Source organism: Heterocephalus glaber, unplaced genomic scaffold (genome assembly GCF_053883595.1).
Source record: "Heterocephalus glaber isolate CG9 unplaced genomic scaffold, H.glaber_assembly_v1.0 deba00001463, whole genome shotgun sequence".
Taxonomy (NCBI): domain Eukaryota; kingdom Metazoa; phylum Chordata; class Mammalia; order Rodentia; family Bathyergidae; genus Heterocephalus; species Heterocephalus glaber.
The window spans coordinates 11,922,717-11,937,500 of NW_028258310.1; the positions used below are offsets into that span (position 1 = coordinate 11,922,717).

The following is a 14,784-nucleotide window of genomic DNA, read 5'->3' on the forward strand; positions in this document are numbered from 1 at the left end:
AGTATCAAATCAATTTTGAAAAAACTTCATTCAAAATTATCATTTTGAATTGCCATTAAGTTATCCTATACTAAAGTAATGGCCTTGAGAGCTGTTTTACGTATTTTTTAAAATGCAATAAAAGGCCCCAGTTGGTTTTGCTGTGACAATTTTTTGTTGACTATCTTAGTTATTTTTTTCTTTTGAGCACATATCAGCTTTCTTTTCCTGCCACTGGTTCATTGACAACAAGCATTACGTATCTCCCTTCCCTTTCTATTTTCCAATCTCTACTCTGCTGAGTGTGGAAGAAGCTTGTAGCATGTATGTAAACTAAGCTTGAATAGCTTCAAAAAGGGAAAAAAGAACTGTCAATGAGAACAAGACAAATCCATATGTTTGTGACAGGTACTCTGGAGACAGAGAGGCCTAAAAAGGAAAAGGTGCAGATTTCTCATTGCAGATTTCTGGATAGGAAAAGGTACTGGATAACTGATCTTTGAATACATGAAACAAGCGTTGCCAGGAAAAAGGTCAAAAAAATATGCACAACCCATTCCCAGCTTCTCTGCCAGAAGATTTCCATGGGAATGTTCCCACTCATGATTTTTGATGCTAGACAGATTTTTTTCCATCTCTTTCAAAAAGGGAAACCAAAACCTGACATGTCTATATCAGGCCTGTTTCTGAAAGAGGGATATGTGGAGGTCACCTTGCCTGTCCTTACACCTACCTGAGAAGATATAGCATTGCACACAGAGGAACAGCAAGAGACCTTACAAATGCAGAGACTTCCTAGGTGATGAGACACAAGGCTACAGTAAATATGAACAGGAGAACGGTTGCTGACACCCTCTGTAACCAGGTCGAATGATGGGTGAGATTAGAGGAGGGGCGTTTCATTCTGTCCTGTATTCATCAGGTATTTCCATAAATTCTGTGGTAACCATTGAGGAGATATGTGGCCAGGATCCCTTAACCATTCAGATTATCTATTTTCTAGTGACAAAGAAAAGATAGTTTGGGAACTGAACGTTGAGGAACCTGGGAGAGATTAGAAGCCCTGATCTGTGAAGAGTGCTGAGGCACTGGGGGTGTTTCTCCCGGGGAAGGGGAGGGTCAGCGTGGCTGGGGGGCCCATCATTAACGGCACCAGAGCCCCGCTAGTGAGCTCTCACACTCACCCTGGACATTCCTCAGTCAGCCCCCATCTGGAATCAGCAATAACATCTTGCCCACTGCCCATTGTACAAGGTCCTACTCTCTCCTGCCACCCTTCCTGCTTTTTCTGCTCATGACCTTGTCTTTCCTAGAGTGTGGTCTCAGGGTCTTGATTGCCCATCATTCCCCTCCCCCCAGTGCAGCCACTGTCCTTTTCATTCTCCATTACCTAAGCCTTCAGCCCAGCCTCCATAGTCGAGCTTCTAAGACCCTCAACAATGACGCTGCACCTCTTTTGCGCCTCCTTTAAGCCTTATCTCTCAGTACTCCAGAGGCACCATGTACGATATACTCTTCAACAGTCACCACCGTTCCTCAATTAAAGCAGCCACTCCATGCTCTTTCCTGCCTGTGCCTTTGTACAGCCCATGCCTATGCCAGGAGTGCTCTCATTGCCCCTGTGTCCAGACCACCATTAAGTCTTGTCAGCTCTACCTTCAATATACATCCTGAACCCAACTACTTCCCACAAACTCCACCATTACCACTGTAGATCTCTGAGCTACAGGTATCTCTGGACACCCCCAGAATCACCTATGATGTGCAAAATCATAGCCACCCACCTCTTAATCCCCAATATCAGTGAATTATATGGCAAAAGGAACTCTGTAGATATGATTAAGTTATGCATGTTGAGATGGGGAGATTGTTCTGCATTATCTGGGTGGGCTCACTGTAGTCACAAGTATTCTTAAAAACTGGAGGTGGAACAGTCAGAGTCAGCAAGCTGTGATGGTGGCACAGGTTGGAACAATGAGGCTAAGGAATGCGGGCAGCTTCAAAAGCTGGAAAAGGCAAGAAATGAATCCTCCCTTCCAGGCCCCAGAAAGAATGCCAATTCCTTGATTTTAGGCACTTAAGACCCATTTGGGCCTTCTAAGCACCAGAGCTATAAGATAATAATACATTGAGCTGCTTTAAACTGCTACGTTTGTAGTAATTTGTTACGGCAGCAACAGGAAACTAATACACCTAATTTGCCTCTGCACTCCCAGTCCAACTCACTCCAGCCCAATCTACACAGCACAGCCAAATGGTCCTGCAACATATAAAGCCTTCCTCAACTTACTCTCTTTACAACCTTAGCTGCCTTCCTGTTGCCCTTAGGATGTGGGTAACAGTTGCTAGCATGGTGGGCCTATTCTGACCCTGCATCTCATCCTAGACTGATGCTCACCTTGTTCTGCCCCTGCCCCATCTACCTTGAACTTGCTGGGCCTTTTGTATCCCATCTCCTCTCTTTGGCTTGGTTACTCCCTGCCCATCTATCTGTCAGGTCTCATCTCTTGTCACTTTCTTAGTCACACTACCGGGACACACTAGCCCAGGTCACATCCTCCTAAGATGTTCTCATAGCACCCCAAAATACCTCACTCCTAGTCCTTCTTGTGCCTATAATTTTACACCTGCCTGTGGGTCTCTCACTATGCCGTGAGCTCTGTGAGGACAGTGACTGTCAGTTTCCTCCCTTATTGCTCCAAGGCATGGCACAGTGCTTGAGTCATAGTTGGCTTTCAAAATAACATTTTCAAGTAAGTAAATTGTTGAATGAATAAAGAGCTAGGATTTGAAAGTCTCATTCATTCGTGAGCACTGAAAAAAATACCACTCTGAAACCTTTGTTTGCAGGTTAGAGAGCTCCTGCTTCTGTAAGATTGTACCTGAGGACTGATTCTCTTTAAATGGAGGCACCTTGTATTTTAATAGTAAAATAACCTTCCTGCGAGTGCTCCCAGTGTGAGTGATCACTGCCGTGCAGGGGCGGGCTGGGGTGACGTGTAACATGGTCTGATCATTTCCTGACAACACCAGGCTGGGCAGACAGAAGGAGGTGTTATTATGCCTCTAAGTACTGTGTCCCGGAAGCTCTAAGTGCAATACTAATTGCTTGGTGAATGAACTGTAGACTCAGGTAATTACCAAACCTAATATGGCTCCTGTCATGTTTGAGTATATTAATGCAAAGCAGGAAAGTAAATCGCCTCGAAAGGAGCTGCTTCCTGGTTGCTGTTGCTTAAGAAACACTAGTGATTTTTCATCAGGATATGAAACCACCCAGGAATACCCACTCACCAGGGACCGACTTTCCACCAGGGCAGCTGCCAGCCTGTAAGTCAGATTTCACACCAAACAGAGCTGGGAGAATTCCATCACTCTGACAGATGATGGAGAGTCTCTTTTATGGTGTTTCTTTACCAGTAAAACCATCTTGAAGGCTTCTTTCAGCTGTGTGGTCACTTGACAGTGAAGAAACATTTGATCAGTTACTAAGGAATGGATTTCTACACTGAATCCAGAATTAAGTACTGGGGACAAGAAGTCCTCCTCGATTATCAGATAACAAGGAAGCTGACATTTATTGTTCATTATTTGTATAGCATTATTCTAATAAGCACGTCATGCATATTATCTCATTTAATCCCCACAACAACCTATGATGTTTGGAATAATTCACAGAGCTATGCGGCAGAACCAGGATTTGAATCCCAGCATTTTGCATCAAAAGCTCATATTTTTATTTTTATTTTCTAAAATGTGCCCTTGCTATATTGTCAGCCCTTGTTATATTTCAGACTCCTGAGGTCAAATGATCTTCCTGCCTCAGCCTCCTGAGTCCTGGGATTGCAAACATGTGCCACCACCAAGGCAAGAGTTTATGTTTTTAAGCATTCCATACTTATCTGCTTTCTTGAATCTAGGAAAGTCACATTTTCTGAACCCTGTTTCTTTACCAGTGAAGAGTCCTTCACTCAGAATGTGGCCAGTAGTTCTGCTAAGGCCTTTGTTGATGCTAATTTTATCCTCACAACAAAAGCTTCAAGTAGGTAGAACTAACTTACTTGACCAAGGCAGGTAAAGTAGACTTTAGGATTTGAACCCTGTTTTGTCTGACCACAGTACTACTTGCTTCCTTCTCTTTCAACTTTCCTCAAGTTGAGGATGTGTAGATGCCCGGGGATGTGCCAATGGGCTGCCAGGGAGAAACTCTGCAGCAAATTCCCCATTGTCACTGCAGCATCAGGACAGGTCTGCACGCAAACACTGGCCCTGAATTCAGGCAGTGTGAGTTTAGAGAGGGAGCATCCAGATGATCCCAAGTCTTCTCAGGAGATTTATTTACTATCAAAGTAAACATCTGAAAATTAAAAATATGTCACTCATTGAGACTTGGGAATATCCAAGCCCAGGCAGGACGTCTGTAGGCCATTCTGCATATCAGATGCTGCCCTCTAGCTGCCCCCTGCCAAGGGAAGCTCAGACTAGTTCCTTCTTTGTGTGTGTCACCCACCTCAGCTGGCGAGAGAGCCCACCCAGAGGGCATAACCAGAAAACCTGCCTTTCTGCTCACTCCCACCTCTACAGAACCCAACTGCCTTCCAGCTGCCCCCTGGATAAGAGAACCTCTGCTCACAGTGTCCGTGTCAGCTCCACATCTGTGCTGTAGATGTCTTTACAGCTGACTTGTTGGTACAGGAGAAGCAGCTCAGGAGGATGTGTGCAGAGCTGCTGGAGAGGGTGAGAAGCACTGCTGCAGCTGCTTGCATTCTGTGGCAGCATGTCTTCTTAGTGTGGTCACAAGGATGGCTTTGCCTTCTCAACCGGAACGCTCTCTTCTTATGAGCTCACTGTAGGAAAAGACGAAGGTGTCCTTAGTTGCCAGTGAAAGCAGCCTACTAGCTATCAAAAGGGGAAAAGCTGTGGAGCATGAGAGTTCAGGTTCAGAGTATGGGCCTTGTGCACACCATAACCTTGGATAAAGTGCTCAGCTGCCCGAGCCTCCAGTTTCCTCATCCATGAAGCAGATCCATGTAGAGTGACTGCCACTTAACATTGTGAAAAGTAAGTGAAGTAACATTTGTAATTATTAAAAATGGTACCAGTAACATATCTTAATTCTTCAATAAACTTAGTTGTGTATCATTTCTCATTATTATTATTCTTTTATTCTTATTCAAGTTTTTCCTGGACAAGCATCTACCTCAGGCATATTCCTACTCCTCCTATACAGAGTACAGCCTAACTTTCCAGGGGTGTTTGGTTTTAAGCACCTCCCCACCAAGATCCATACAGAAGTCACTACGCTCTGCTGCTTGGGGGCAAAACCAGTGGAGGGTGTCTGACCCGGGTCCTGGCCAGGCCTCACCACTTAATTCACCATGATACTCATGATCCTTGACTTCCCTGAGCCTCTTACTTTTATCCTCTGTGTGGTTTGGTCTTTGCAGCTTCCTGACCTGTGCTGCAGAACAACTGTGATTATAAAAGGAGTCTGGAGATGGAAAATCAATTGATGCTGCTTTAGTCTGCATACTTGCAAAGAGGACTTGTGATTCAGTGAGGGCCTTCCATATCTTGAGGTCTTTTAGGTTTTACATGTAAGAAAAATAAAGGAAGAAAATGTTTCTCAATAGTCAAAAGTTGTGCATTTATCATTATTGCTGTCACTGTTACATACTTTTAACCAAATGACGTATTGAGGGCAAGAGGTAAATAGGATAATTTTAGCTTCACCACACTTTGAGCTTTGACTGTATGTCAGACCCTGTGCTAATGTTTCCCTACATTGCTATTTAATCCATACAAGAATACAATAAGGTAGCTATTGCTACCTTCTGATACAGAGGAAGGAGAAGAATAGAGAAGTGAAGTAGTTTGCCAAATATCACAAAGCTGGTAGCTGGTGGATCTTGGGGTGGGAGCTAGGTCTGTTGGATTCCAGTCATAGTCTAGGTCACCATGCAAAATGATACAACCCTCTAGCTGGTGAGACTAGGTAAGAAAACCCACAGAAGCTCAAAAGCTATGTCTTCTGGTGGAATTAAGTACCCCACCACTACTGAGGATTGTATTTCTCATCATCTTTACAGCTACCTTCTGGGGCAAGGCACTGTCTTCTCTCTTCTGAGTTATTGCTGTAAATTCCTAATTGATCTCACTGTCTCACTTCTGTTTTACCTAGTCATGTGCCATGTAATGTTTTTCAGTTAACAATGAGCCACATATATGCTGGTGGTGACCTCAAGAGATTATAATAGAGTGGAAAATTTTCCATTACCAAGCAATGTGCTGAGCATTGTGTTACAGCTGCCTGCATAATTCAGTACATGCGTTATGTAGTACATGCTAGGAACGATCTTTATATCATAGAGCCTGGTGTGTAGTAGGCGATACCATCAGTTTGCGTAGGTACATTCTGATGTTCACAAAATGATGACATCACCGATGACGCATGTCTCAGAATGTGTCTCTACATTAAGGAATGGATAACTTTGCTTTCAATAGAGCCAGAGGCAGTCTGCTGGAAGGTCATTTGGACCATTGCTCTAATCAGATTCCTTATATATAGTAAAAGCCATAGCCTTATGGGGATCATCAAGGCTACTTCACCCCTACTCTGGCCCTGGCTACCTTGTAGACCTTAACTCCTTGCACTCCTCCTTCAGCCTCTCTCATCCTTGTGTTCCTTCAAAAATACCAGGTGGGACCTAGCCTCAGGACCTTTGCACTTGCCACCCCCTTACCTGGAAATTCTTTTTCTTAGATATATGCATGTCCCTTCCTCACTATATATCATGGGGTTCTGCTCAGAGATAGAATTTACACAAGTTAGTTAAACAATAGTTTAATATAAAAGGTGGCAACTAAGCATGTAGTTGTTAACTACTGAAAGAGCAATTTAAAATGCTCTAAGGTATTATGGAGGTAGCAGTAGCAAAAAGCAACTACTTTTTCTGGGGCTCCAGTAAAGGGAGTAATCAACAACTTAGAAACTAGAGTCAACACTCCACTGGGCAGGATCTTAGACCTCGAGGGCTGCCATTGGGCTGGTCATGTGAGAACTGGACAGACTGCTCAGGGGCAGCTGCTGATGCAGGAAGCCTCTCCTCTGCTGTCACAGAGGTGCTCACAGCAGCCTTGGCAGCAAGGAAGCTCTGGGAGTGGGGTGGGGAGCCTTTTCTTTCCAGCTTCCAGTCTCTGGCCAACATCCTCTATTCAAAGGGCTTGACAAGGAACATCAGTCAACAAAGAGGACACTGGGTTTGCAGAATGACAAAACCCAGCACAGAGGGTGGTTCTGGAGTGAGTCTGACTCAGGGGCTGCTGTACTAACTTCCTGAAGGTCTTGCTTATGTCTCTGGTAAGATTCCTGACTACCCCAGATACGAGCACATGGTCTGACCCTTGCTCTCCCCTTTCCTTGTTTTCCTTCTTCCAACATTCATTTCGCTGGCTAGCAGTAGCAGAGGCTTTGCTTCTCTAGGTCCCCCTTGGCTCTCCTCTATCTTAGCAGCAGACACAATGGACAGTTTTGTGAGAGCTCAGACTCATTTTGGTCACCGTGTCTTTATTCCTCGGGTAACACCTGCTTCTTGCCAGTTAAGAAAACTACTTATTCATGATTAGGGTTTCTTGATCTCAGCATTGTTGATATTTGGGGCCCTATTTTTTGTGGGAGACTATGCTGTGTATTGTGCAATGTTTAGCCGCATCTCTGGTCTCTACCCCCTGAAGCCAGCAACGCTGCTCTGTCAGTGACAACCAGAATTGTCCCTTGGAGGACAAGATGCTCCTTGTTGAGAACCACTGTTCTGGTCTTATACATGAGCCATAGCTTCGTGAGAACCAGTTAAGTACCTGGCTTTGGCATCAGATGGACAGGGTCTGATGGATGCATATTCGCGGTCACCAATGTCCCCTTGGGCAAGTTACTAACCCTGACCATGCATCAGTTTTTCCAACTGTAAAATGAAAATAATGCTATCTCATAGGGCTATGGTCAGCATTAAATCCATAGATTAGTACAAACCAACTGATCAATACAAATCAGTAATAAGTTGTAATTGAAAGCAAAGCTTCAGGGTGAGTCATGAGAGGCCACTGATACATTGTTTTGTCAACATGTGATGCCAAATAACTGAGTGGTGAATTTTGCTTGTCTCTGATTGGGCTTGACACTAGCCTCAGAAGAGTGAGTGGTGATCACGCCCTGAAATATTACAGAAATTTCATACAAATGACCTCCCAATCCTGACATATGGGTGACTGATGATGGGACACGCCTGCAAGGGATAGGGATTTAGAGAGAATTAACATACTGAGTGCAGCTGTGTGGCACTGCAAAAAAGAAAAAAGAAAAGAAAAAAGAAACACTTGTCAAGTAGTCAATTTCACTGTGATGCATAGAATCATTGCTTGATTCACCTAAGTGATTTACTGTTACAAATAGCACCACACAGAATCAAAGTAATAAATACAGTTACATTGTATTTTGGATTCTAAATGTTGTTTTCATCTCATACAGCACTTTCATGTTGCTGAATGCCAGTGCTGCTAGAGGGGCCTTGGCTTATCCAGGTATAACGTGCGGTGGATGGAGCATAGATTCGCTCTATGAGTAGCACAGAGCCCAGGCTTGGCTGGGAAGAAACAAATCTAAGGCCTTGTCCCAGTTCTGTCACTCAATCTCTGTGTAACCCTAAGCCTGTTATCTTTAGGACTCAGTTTCCTCACCTTTAACATATGCAATCCAGGTGAGTTCTTTGGTCTTCCCACTCTGTGAAATCTGAGGATCCCACTTCCACCTCACCACACCCTCAGAAGGAAGTTCAAAGTAAAGGGAGTGGTCTCCTTGGTGCCTGCAGAATTTTCATGCCTTCTTTCCTTCCTCCCCAGGTACACAGTTCTGCACAGTGGACATCACCAGGAACTTGAGAAACTGCCCATTCACAATGACCCAGAGTCCCTTGAATCGTGCTTCTGATTGAGGATGTGGCTCACCACCTTAGCTATCCATTCCCATTCATGTTTGCATGAACAGGACATCCTGGCACCACCATCAGTGAGGCATGAGGCACTTGGGCCAGAGGGCTTATCAAAGGTACATGGAGGACAGAGTTGGGCTCAACCCGAGGTCAGAGCATCGAGGATCTCACAGTCATGAAGGGACTTCAGGCATCTTCAGATCCAGCCTCTCACCCAAAGTGGTTATAGCACTTTTCATTGCATCCCTGAAAGTTAGTCAGTCTCTGCTTGCATACCCCAAAAGACAAGAGCTCACCACCTTCAAATGCACACCCTTCTATTGTCAGGAAGTTTGAATTGTAAGGTAGCTTTGTTCTTTGCTGGAACACAAGTCTGTTCCTTCTGCAGCTTCTGGCTGGGGCCAAACATTTGGCTCCCTTCCTCCTGAGAACCCCCTGGTATTCGAAGACAATGATCTGCCACCCACCCAACTCTCTTATTCTTTTCCCTAAACTAAAAATCTCCAATTTCCTCTCTGTTCTGGTCATCTTCTTCTGGGTGTGCTCTCTTAATGAATTAGGATGATGTCAATGCCAAGAAGCAATGAAGTACTAAAAAAGGAAACATCAAGATTCTTGGTTTATAGCTATGAGCACTTTTCTTTTTTCTTTTCTTTTTTCCCTCTTGAGGATAGACTTTGGAGACTCTGCCTAGATTTTAGTTTTGCCAAAAGGCATCTTTACAGCCTTGTGTGTGTGTGTGTGTGTGTGTGTGTGTGTGTGTGTGTGTGAAGCTGCAATTTGTTCAGTAGCCTACTGGCAAGAGAATCATTTGGTCTTTTTTTTTCCAGCACTGGGGATCGAACTCAGGACCTTGTGCTTGTGAGGCAGGTGCAGTGCCACTGAGCTCAATTCCCGGCCCAAGGATCATTTGGAGGAATACTGATGCATTTCCCTCCCATGACCATGGGGAAAGGACCCTTTCCTGAGAATGTTCATTGAGAATGCTCTTATAATGGGAAGTTGGGGATGGAAACTGAATTGCTGTTATGGGATGCCTGTCGGGGGGCCATTCAGCGCTTATACTGAGCAGCACTGTGCCAGGCAGGACTGTTCTCTGCTTTGGGCAAAGACATAACCACAGACTTTGTTTTGGGGGAAATGTCATTGGCCCCTTGCTGTGCAGCTCCTCTTCATACATCTCATTCCCTCTGATCTCCTAAGAAGATAAGTCCCAATATCAAAGCTATTATCACCCAAGTTTATTTATTTTGTGCAAATTATCCCCCCCCCCCCAGCTCCAAGTTGAGCCTCTGGGAGCACTTTTTTCTGACAAAAACTCAACTGAAAAGATGACTTTCTGGTCCTTGGAGTGAAATAAAGGGAGCTGGAAGATAAGTGGGGCTCTGATGCTTGGGCAGCACTCACCACGAGATAAAGACCTGCCGGAAGTTCAGGCCTCAGCTCTCCTTCCCCTTTTACTTAGTCTGTTGATCCTGCTTTTTCCTCAGCGATCTCAGAGGCCACAGTTGCCTCCTTAATCCCCATTCCATCCATGAGGTCAGGGCCATCCTTCTTCTTTTCATCCTCAGGTGTGGTGTGAAGGGACAATCGGGTCCCAAGGAGAATGAGAGTGAGCCAGTGTCTGGCGAGTGCCTGAAGTCCCATGTCCTAGGACATCCACTGTCCTGGGCACACTAAGGGTGGCTTGTCACCACACAGACAGAACCCTCCCTGTTCTGAGGACCCCTGCTCAGATTTCACTCCCTTTCTTCTCTTTTTCATGCAGAAGGCAGAGAATAAGGACTTTGGAGGCCCAGTGTTCTCCATGTGCTCTCTGAATGTAGTCTCTGCTCTCCTCCAAGCATACAGCACTCCTTAGGGCAGGGCTAAGGCAGAGATAAAAACCAGGGTACAGTCAGGAGGAATGTGTTTAGGGTTCTGACGCAGCTGGAAGACTCTGTCTAGTGCCCCATGTTGAGAGGCTCTACTTTTTAATTCAGGTATGTGCCACTCATGCATATTATATATACAGTAGGGTTTCATCCTATGAAATGCTTCTCTTCTCAGGAGCTTAGCAAGCATACCTGTTTATATAATATTTTACTTCTCAGTGGCAAATCTCCCATACCGAATGGCAACTCAGTAGAGATCCAAAGACTAAAGCATGGGTGGCAAAATGAAACCTCACCCTCTCCCAGGACTCTTCCTGACTCAGTGGACGTGCTTCTGGGAACTGGGTCATGATCAGTGCTTTTAGAGGTTACAGACGCATTGGACTAGAAAAGGACAGCAATTCCAGATATAGTAACATTCTTCATTGTCAAGAGAGCGGTCACCTTTGTGGAAGAGAGGTTCATAAGCATGCTTTGCTGTCTCTTTGTACTAGGACTGGAATGACACTGTGATAAACCAAACACCCTCATTGGAGATTCACGGGACAGGACCAGATTTGTCCTGTCTGTGCAGCTGCTAGCCTGGTAGTAGTTAAAACTGTGTCTTTCCAAAATCCAACCTGTGTGTGGAAGACTCAGAAGGAAGAGACTTCTAGCTTTCTAAGGTGGGAGGAAACCGATACCTTGTCCTCTTACTAAGAAGATCCTCCTCTTCAACACCAAGCTGGAAGTTTCAAGAAGAGTTGGCCCAGGGCCAAGCGGGGTGTGGGCCCAGCAGCATCTGCAGATCAGCTCGGCAATTGTTGGAGTGATGGATGCTGCAGCCAGACTGTGTCCATACCTGGTCAAGAGGTGAATCACTGTGCTTCTTCTCCATCTGCTCCGGCCCAAGGGACTGTCCAGCCCCAAGACTCCCATTCCAACCCTCACCATTAGCAGCTAGGAAGCAAGAGAAATAAACCCACTCCTTCTTTGGACACCCAAGGATGTGTTTGTAAAAAACCTTTCTTTCTAGGATTTTACCAACTCACCAACATCTTCACTTCATGCTCTTAACTTGCTCTGTCCTGAAGCAAATTGCTGTCTAGCTGGGGAATGTGGGTGGGCATGGGGGGGGGCAGGAGTGAGTTAACTAATTTGCTTTTAATATTGTCAAGTGAAAACAAAATAATAATGTCTTCTTGGTGCTGTGTTGTCTACCCATTTATCTCTTTGGTACTATACTTCTCTTTGGTGAGAGATCAGAGTTATTTTTCTCTTTTTCTCTATTACTCTGCTTTGATGTGGTATAAATCTTTCTTGTAACACTCCACCTAGGAGGAAAACAAAGACTAATGGATTTACCTCTCTCCACCAAAATTCACACTCTGACTTCTACCACTGAGGCTTTTTGGTTTGAATTGAAGCAATATAGGGATGGATTTGAAGGCCTGGATATGAGACAGCATGTTGTGTTGGGCCTTAACCAGCAAATTTGCTTCATTTGTCTCGTTTACAAAAAAGGGACCACCACTGAGATACTGGAGTCATTCATTGTGAGTGTTCCAGCATGGGTCACCATTACTTTTTCCAAATTTGTGTTCTGCCTATAGTGTTAGTTACTTAAAATCTTTACTTAAGTCAATATAAGTTTTCATTTAAGATAAATTTTAGAAGGAAACATCATATTGTTGTCCAAAATAGAAAATTAATTTTATTTACCATAAATGGAAAGCAGCCACAGAGATAAACAAGAACAAAACAAGGTTATTAAGTTCTAACTCAGCACTTGGTTTCTGTGGAATGTCAGGAACTATTAGTGGCACCGGCCACCCCCGTAGGACTCTGTAGCTAATTGGAAGAGTTTAAAGGAAATTTATGGGAGAAATAAACTTCAGAAGTTCATAGGATTTAACTACAAGAATCATTTTACACTTCTAGAAACAGAGAGAGAAGGAGAGACTGCTTAAATTTTGAACAACTGCTATAGTCGACCTGATTATACATCTCCTTCCTTTCACTTGTTCTTTCAGCTCTTCTCAGAATGTATCTTACTTAATAAAGATACAGCAACAATAAAGGAAGCTAACATTTAATGAGCTTCTTTCTGCTAGGTACTGTCGTTAAGTGATGTATGTGGGTGGATTATCTCATGTAATTCCACAAGCAGTCTCATAAAATTCTCTGATTATAAAACAGGTACCAAAATGACCCCCACTTTACAGATGAGCAAACTGCTCAGCTGAGATATCTGGTGACTGGGCCAAGGTGAAAGACCTGTGAAGTGTGGGTTTGGAATGCAAATGATTCGGAAGACCCAGTCTTCAATATGCCCAGTGGTGTTTAGTATTGAGATTCTTTTACTTAACATTCACACGTGGACCCTCTGCAAGGAGAGAACACATGTTATCTTTCCTCATGTTGCCCAGGTATTGCCCAGGTGTTTTCCCTTCTGCGTCTGTGTGGGACCTGGAGAGAGACTCCATGCATGCCCCTTCCAGTCTGAACTCCACCCCTGTCTTGCTCTCTTGTCTTCTTTTCTGAGCCCCAATCTCCATATTTAAATAATGAAGGCATTCAGGTTGAGATAGATCAGCAGGAAAGAGGAAAGACCCTTGGTACTGATCTTGCTCAGTCTTTCTAGTATTCAGCAACCTTGGTTAGTGAATAACCAACAACAGACTGTGAGAACCAGATGTGTGAGCCAAAGAAAGCACAGGCCCAGTGTGTTCCATCATGGAAGGCTGCTCATGCCAGGAGCACCCTCGCAAGAAGACTCTGTGAATTCTCAGTGTTTCTCGGTGGGAACACTATTTGGATGTGATTTCACCAGTCCCAGTAAGTACTGACTCAACCCTGTAGAAACTTTAGTTTCTCTACCCTTTCACAAGATCTCTGAGCCTCTTGTGGGGAGGGATTGTTGATTTCATTTTATAGAAGAAAAAGGCTGCCAGGGAAAGTCATTTGTCCAAGCACATACAGCTTCCTTGAATGGGGCAGAAGGCACCATGAAAAATACTTCAGTCCTTCCATTCAAAAAAAGCGCCTTCTTCTTCCTCTTCTTTAAACTTATTTTTAAATATACAAATTATACATTTTAGGATATATAAATTATAGTTTACACAAATGCAAAACATTCCCAGTATAACTTCCAGTTACATACATACAGCAAAATACCCCTTGAGGCTAACTCAGTCCTTCTCTCTTTCCCAGAAATAATTGCTCTTGTCACTTGATTTATGATTCAAGAATTTTTTTCTAGGCATTATGTAAAATGCCTACACATAAAGACATATGGTCTCGTTTTATTCTTATATATCAATGATGCTGTGTATAATCTGTAGCTTGCCTTTTCAAATTACCCTAAACATCATTCCCCACCAACACAAATCATTGTATGCATGTCATATTATAAACATTGTATAATTTGCAATTTTTACATTTTATTATTATGTTTTAATATTTTAGCTGCATCTTGTGTCTGTGGGGCAGCCCAGGCCTGACAGAAAACCATGAGCGTCCATTTTTGGGGGGAATGCACTAACCATGTGAAATGGTCAGCTCTCTGGAGTGGTTGCAAGTTTCAGGGGCAGCAGCTCTGACCTGGCAGCTCCCCTGTTGAGGAAGGTTCACCCTCACTGGGCCTCACTCACCCTCTACCCACCCTGAGAGACAGACATTCCCCAAGTTGCGTAAGCTTTGAAATCAGACTGATGACATCCTGCTTCCACTCATTTTTAGATGGATGCTTTTCAGAGTTTAGTCTACTAAACCCTAGCTTACTCCACAGTAAAGTGGGGGACACACTGGTCATACAGGCCTGAACATTCCTCTGAGGAGCTACAGAAAACACTTTCAAAAAAGCCAGCATTCATACCGTTATTATTGCCTTTTTATGGCCTCACAATTCTGCTTCCTACCATCCAGGCTGGGATTTGATCTGAGGGACAAATTATGGGAAGATTAAT

General features: G+C 44.0%; 1 protein-coding gene across 1 annotated transcript in view; it reads left to right on the forward strand.

Annotated features, from left to right (window-relative positions):
• Htr4 (5-hydroxytryptamine receptor 4) overlaps positions 1 to 11,560 on the forward strand; it is a 171,851-nt gene extending 160,291 nt beyond the window's left edge. The window contains exon 7 of the mRNA XM_087180619.1: positions 8,875 to 11,560. Coding sequence (XP_087036745.1) covers positions 8,875 to 8,962 — 88 coding nt within the window. The 3' untranslated portion in view covers positions 8,963 to 11,560. The remainder of the gene's footprint in view (positions 1 to 8,874) is intronic.
• The last annotated feature ends 3,224 nt before the right edge of the window (positions 11,561 to 14,784 follow it).